Here is a 5951-nt window from a genome sequence, read left to right as displayed (position 1 = left end):
CTATCACTGTGGTCTCTCTCCTACAGTCTCTCCTGGTCTATCACTCATGTCTCTCCCTCACATCCCAAACTAGTCACACTGCATCACTGTTAGAGGGCTGTCAGGAGTACATCACAGAAAGCTTCTATTTCCAGATGGGTGTGAACAAGCAGGTGGGTGTGTATGTGAACTGGCGTCCCCTCAGTCAGTGGCTTCATGTGTGTGTGTTTGTGTGTGTTTCATACCGTCTCACAATAGCAAACACCCCAGGCAGGGAATAACCCATCCAACACCTAATGATTCCTCACACACTCCCTGTCTCTCTGTCACACACACAGTGCCCTGCAGACGCACTTGTCCCCGTTTGACATTGTTAACTGCCATTTAACGGGAGCTGCTGCACTGTAGCCTGTGGAAGTGCTGCATCCTGAAAGTATGTGAGTTTGTTTGTGTATTTTGTGTATGTGTGAGCGGTGTGTTTACGGTGTGTGTAGCCTGTGGAAACAATTCTTCTCCACTGAGAGAGACAGCTCAGTCAGCCAGCCGCCTCAACTGGAGCCAGGGGCTAGAGTACAAAACTGTGTGTGTGTGTGTGTGTGTGAGAGAGAGAGGGAGAAAGAGAGAGGGGGAGAGAGAGAAAAGGGAGTTGATACAGTAGGCTTGCAGATTGAGGCCAGCCCTATTTGTGTGTGTGTGTGTGAGTGTGTGGGTGTGTGTGAGTGTGTGTGTACAATAGGTGGTAGACCAGGGGGCTGTAGCGGTGGGCTGCTGCCCATGTCTGTGCCCAGCTGAGGTGACATGCAGAGGGAGCAGGAAGTGACAGCTAAGTCCTGATGGGATGTGACACAGGCTGCCTCTCTGTCACTTTGTGTTCCCCAGCGGGCCTTCAGGGACCAGGCTAAACGTTGTTTACATGGGAACAACACTGGACAATCCCCCCCAACACACACTGTGGGTTTGGCTGGGGCTGCTTGGGGTTGGGATGGTGGTGGTGGGGGGCGGGGGGGGGGGGGGGGGGGTGCAGTATGTGTGTGCAGTATGTGTGTGCATGTTAGGGGGGATTTCTTTTGGAAGCACTACGCTGGTGCTTTGCATTAGAGGGTAGGGACTTCCCACCTCCTCTCTTATTCCTCCCGCAACTTTTCTCCAGTTCCTCCCCTCCCTCCCCCCATCTCTTCTCCAGTTCCTCCCCTCCTCCCCATCTCTTCTCCAGTTCCTCCCCTCCTCCCCCATCTCTTCTCCAGTTCCTCCCCTCCTCCCCATCTCTTCTCCAGTTCCTCCCCTCCTCCCCCATCTCTTCTCCAGTTCACTCCCCTCCTCCCCATCTCTTCTCCAGTTCCTCCCCTCCTCCCCCATCTCTTCTCCAGTTCCTCCATCCTCCCCCATCTCTTCTCCAGTTCCTCCCTTCCTCCCCATCTCTTCTCCAGTTCCTCCCCTCCTCCCCATCTCTTCTCCAGTTCCTCCCCTCCTCCTCCATCTCTTCTCCAGTTCCTCCTTTCCTCCCTATCTCTTCTCCAGTTCCTCCCCCCTCCCCATCTCTTCTCCAGTTCCTCCCCTCCTCCCCATCTCTTCTCCAGTTCCTCCCCTCCTCCCCCATCTCTTTCCAGTTCCTCTTCTCCTCCCGATCTCTTCTCCAGTTCCTCCCCTCCTCCTCCATCTCTTCTCCAGTTCCTCCTTTCCTCCCATCTCTTCTCCAGTTCCTCCCTCCTCCCATCTCTTCTCCAGTTCCTCCCCTCCTCCCCATCTCTTCTCCAGTTCCTCCCCTCCTCCCCCATCTCTTCTCCAGTTCCTCCCCTCCTCCCCCATCTCTTCTCCAGTTCTTCCCCTCCTTCGTCAGTAGGAGAACTTGTATAATTGGGGTGGTGGATGGCAGCTTCTTTCCAAACCGCTCCTTTCAAATTACAAGCTCCAGTGCTTTCCTCTAAACTCTGCCCTGCCTCAGACAAGTTAGAGAGTGTGTGTGTGTGTGTAATAAGCTCACCTGGATCTCCAGCTGTTGGACCACCTGCATTTGGACCCTGCACTGGCAGCTGCTGCGGTCATCCACAGAGCATGCTCATTGTTCAGGTGCCTGGGACAGAGAGGAGACACAGGATATCCATCACACAACAGTCCAACATAGGACAGAGAGAGAGAGATGAGAGGGAGGCGAGGGCGAGGGAGGGAGAGAAACAGAGGCAGAGAGAGAGATGAGAGGGAGAGACAGAGGGTTTGCTGTTTATTTTTCCAGTATTCTGGCAACTTCAAAAGACGGTCTTTTCACGACACAAATAGAAACTACCACACTACAACCTCCACAATATTGAGGTCCTGGACAATCTAACAACTGGGAGTGGACAGTCCTGTCTGGATACAGGCAAGCTAAGCGTGTTCTTTGCAGAAATTCGAGCAGTTGTGTGCGCATGTGTGTGTGAATGTTTATGTTTCAGTGTTCTGCTCTTAAGGCCATGACCTGTGAGTGAAGCACCTGGATATGAGCTCATGTGTTATCAGAGAAGCACGCAGGGAGAGAATGTCTAATCTCACACTCGCTTCTTGAAAGAGAGGGTGTGTGTGTGGTGTGATAAGTCTAAATGGTGGCGCTGTTTATTTCCTATGCTGTGGGAGGACGCACAAGACCTTCTGATCTTTCCCAGAGAACCCCTGCCCCCCCCCCCGCCCTCACCAACCCTCATTAACACTTCCCTCCCTCCCGGCCTTGTGTCATCGATGAGTTATTTGCAGCTTTCCTTACACTTGCCCGTTTGTGTGTGTGTGCTTTTGTACATGTGTATATTTGTTAAACTCTCAGCCGTGAACTTCTAGGGTGCTAGCTTGTATGTTTCTTTGGATACAGCCCATTAAGTCAACAATTTTGTACGTGTCTGTGTGTTTGATTGTCTGTGTGTGCGTATAGCTTTAAGACAGCAGGGAGTTGGGCAATATCTGATGAGGAGGAGAAATGAAACAATAACAGTGATGTCATGGCATGGCTAATCCAGTCAGATAGACGACTCACACAAGTGCAGGATAATAATAACAAAAACATGAGCTCACTCCACTCTTCACAACTTCTTCCCTTAATCCTCCCCCCTCACTCTCTCCCTCTTTCTCTCTCTTACGTACTCTCTCACTCCCCTCCATTCCCTGACTCCTTCACGCTCTCCTCTACTCCCTAAAATGCCTCTCTCCAGCTCACACTCTTTCTCACTGTTTCCCTCCTCGCTGTGGCTGGGTCATAAACAGTAGCAGGCTTCGTTTTTTTTTCGTGCATCCCGACAATGAGTCTCTGTTTACTCCCCTCAGTCCTCACACACCAGACTGTAGGCCACATTACATACACACACACACACACACACAACCACAGCCAGAGTACTCCACCAGAATGGGAGAGATGAAGAGAGACAGAAAGAGAGAGAGCGACGGAGAGAGAGAGTGGGGTGGGGTGGGGGGGCAGGAGAAAGGAGTGGGGGAGGAGAGAGAACGAGAGATCACAGCTCAAGAGAAGAAAGCTGGAACCAGAGGAGTGTCTCCCTGGTGATGACTAAGGCTGACTGCGGGGAAGCACACTGGCGGACTGACGGCATTATCTGTCACTGATTCCTTTTTTCATCCCTCCCTCCCTCTCTTCTCTCTCTCCCCCCTCCATCTGCCCTGGAGCTATGTGAAATGAGACACCCAAACAACAGCTTTTCTCTCCAAACTTTCCCAGCCAGCCTCAAGCTTTGATCTGACTGTCCGCTGCCATCACCCTCACAACACTCTCAATCAGTGTGCATGTGTGTGTGTGTGTGTGCGTATCTGGGTTCACATGTTTTACTTTGGAATATGAATAGATTTTCCCCTGGTGCTAGTCCAAAATGCTGCTGTAATTAGCCGACCAGGGCTGGTCTTATGTAGGGCATCCTGAGGTCCCTGTGGGTTACAGCCCCCTAGGGGCTGGAGGCCGGGACTGAGGCTGAAACTGAGGAGAGAAGTCATGCTGGAGATCCAGGAAGAGGGGTTCAGACAGAGTGTGTTTCTGCATGCTAGCATTTTGAATTGTGTCAGGGATGCAATACCCACAGAACTAAAGTCTAAAATAGGGACCAGTTTGTCTGCTTGGACTAGACAATAAGGACAGACCTATTCACAATTTCGGGTTTTGTGTGATTATGTGCACAGTAGAGTGGAAATAGTCAAGACAATGAATTTCCTTCACATGAGCATGGTTAAGCCCCCTGCTCACACTCACACACACAAACTCATTCCCCTCAAACACACTCCACACACTGTCCCCAAAGACTCCAAACTGGCAAACAGGACAAGAAAGGGAGATAAAGGCAATCGGAGAGAAGAGAGGAGGCAAGCGAGGGGAGAGGAGTGGAGGGAGGGGGAGGTCGTTTGATGTCTCTGCTATCGCAGTGGAAACAAAGAGCTCTGATTGGAGATGAGCTAATTAAGTAAACCGCTAACGAAGCGTGGAAACAATTTGCTTGACCCTCCAGAGCAAAGAACTGTGGGAGTAAAACACAAATCAACTAGTGACAGGAGAGCGAGGTTACAGACAGGTACACACACACACACACACACACACACACACACACACACACACACACTGAGCCAGTAGAGGTGACTTGACTGTCTTTTTAGCTGGCGCAACATGAACACACACTCTCACTTTGATGTGGTTTCATAATGGTTTGGAACATAACTCTCCACAGCCAACAACATAGAACTGAGGAATGGTGGAAGGATGCTAGGAGACTTGAGAATAATGGAGAAGCACATAGTAACACATTACCAACAGTGGTATGGTGTGTGTGAGAGAGCATGTGTGTGTGTATGTACACGTGTAACCAATCCAATCTGATGTAACACAAAGCAACAGATTAATTATTTAGGCACCTCTGTCTTGCTCTATTCTGTATGAGTGACAGATCACTTTCGCAGTCAAATGACTGACATGTTGTTATGGCTGTGATACTATAGCTATTTGTTAACATACATATACATGTATATACATACAGGAGAGACAGCTTAGCACAATGCACACACGTGTCAGTTAACTGTTGACTTACTTGATGAATTGTCCCATGTCCTCACACAGAGCCTCACAGCCCGGCCACTTGCACTCTCCATGGCCATAGAGAGGGTGGGAGCCAGCATGCTCCTCGTGACTACAGAGAGAGAGAGAGATGAGCAGGAGAGAGAGAGAGAGAGAGAGAGAGAGGGAGCAGGAGAGAAAGAGAGAGGGAGGAGCGAGAGAGAGAGAGAGGAGCAGGAGAGAGCAAAGAGAGAGAGAGAGAGAGAGAGAGAGAGAGAGAGAGAGAGAGAGAGAGAGAGAGAGAGAGACGCTGGTTAGGCCCATCCAGGTAAGACCCAAGCAGCAGGAGAAGCCGTACTGTGTGGTGAGGAGAGCAGCAGCCCAGCCTCTCACACACTGACCCATCTGCTTCCTCTCAGGCTCGGATTCTGCTGAACCTTCACTTAGGAGTTGGTGTGTGTCCGTGTGTGTGTGAGTGTGTGTGTTCTACTTTTCAGGAGTTGACATAGATTAGGCAGTGAACCAACCAGCCATGACTGATTGGAGACGGACGCCGTTGTGTGTTGGTTGTTCTTTTGTGGTAAGACGACTCTTGTGTGTGTGTGAGTGTGTGTGGGTGAGAGAGAGAAACAGAGAGGTAGAGGGAGAGGGAGAGAGAAAGGGATCTGAGGTCTTATATTCTAGTCGGCTGCTCTGGGTTTGGTCTGTGTCCAGAGTGGGTTCTCTCTTTCTCTCCCTCTGTGTGTGCGTGTGCATGTGTGTGTATATATGTGCGTGTGTGTGTGTGTGTGTGTGTGCGCATGTGTGTGGTGACAGGCCCAGTAGCTGCAGATGTGGTTCAGGCCTGGCCTAGAGCCGGAGACTGACGTCTCCCCATTTATTTACATAAGTGTATTTGAGTGTCTGTGCGTGTGTGTCTGTGTATTCGAGTCTCAGTGTACTATACGTGTGTGTCTGTCTGCATGTG

General features: G+C 50.6%; 1 protein-coding gene across 1 annotated transcript in view; it reads right to left on the bottom strand.

Moving 5' to 3' along the window:
- foxp4 (forkhead box P4) overlaps window positions 1-5951 on the bottom strand; it is a 92683-nt gene that overhangs the window by 67698 nt on the left and 19034 nt on the right. The window contains 3 exon segments of the mRNA XM_067260682.1: window positions 1961-2023; window positions 2026-2050; window positions 5019-5117. Of these exon segments, the coding sequence (XP_067116783.1) occupies window positions 1961-2023; window positions 2026-2050; window positions 5019-5117 (187 nt within the window).

Source organism: Osmerus mordax, chromosome 1 (assembly GCF_038355195.1).
Source record: "Osmerus mordax isolate fOsmMor3 chromosome 1, fOsmMor3.pri, whole genome shotgun sequence".
Classification (NCBI taxonomy): Eukaryota; Metazoa; Chordata; class Actinopteri; order Osmeriformes; family Osmeridae; genus Osmerus; species Osmerus mordax.
This window is presented reverse-complemented; position numbering and strand designations above follow the sequence as displayed.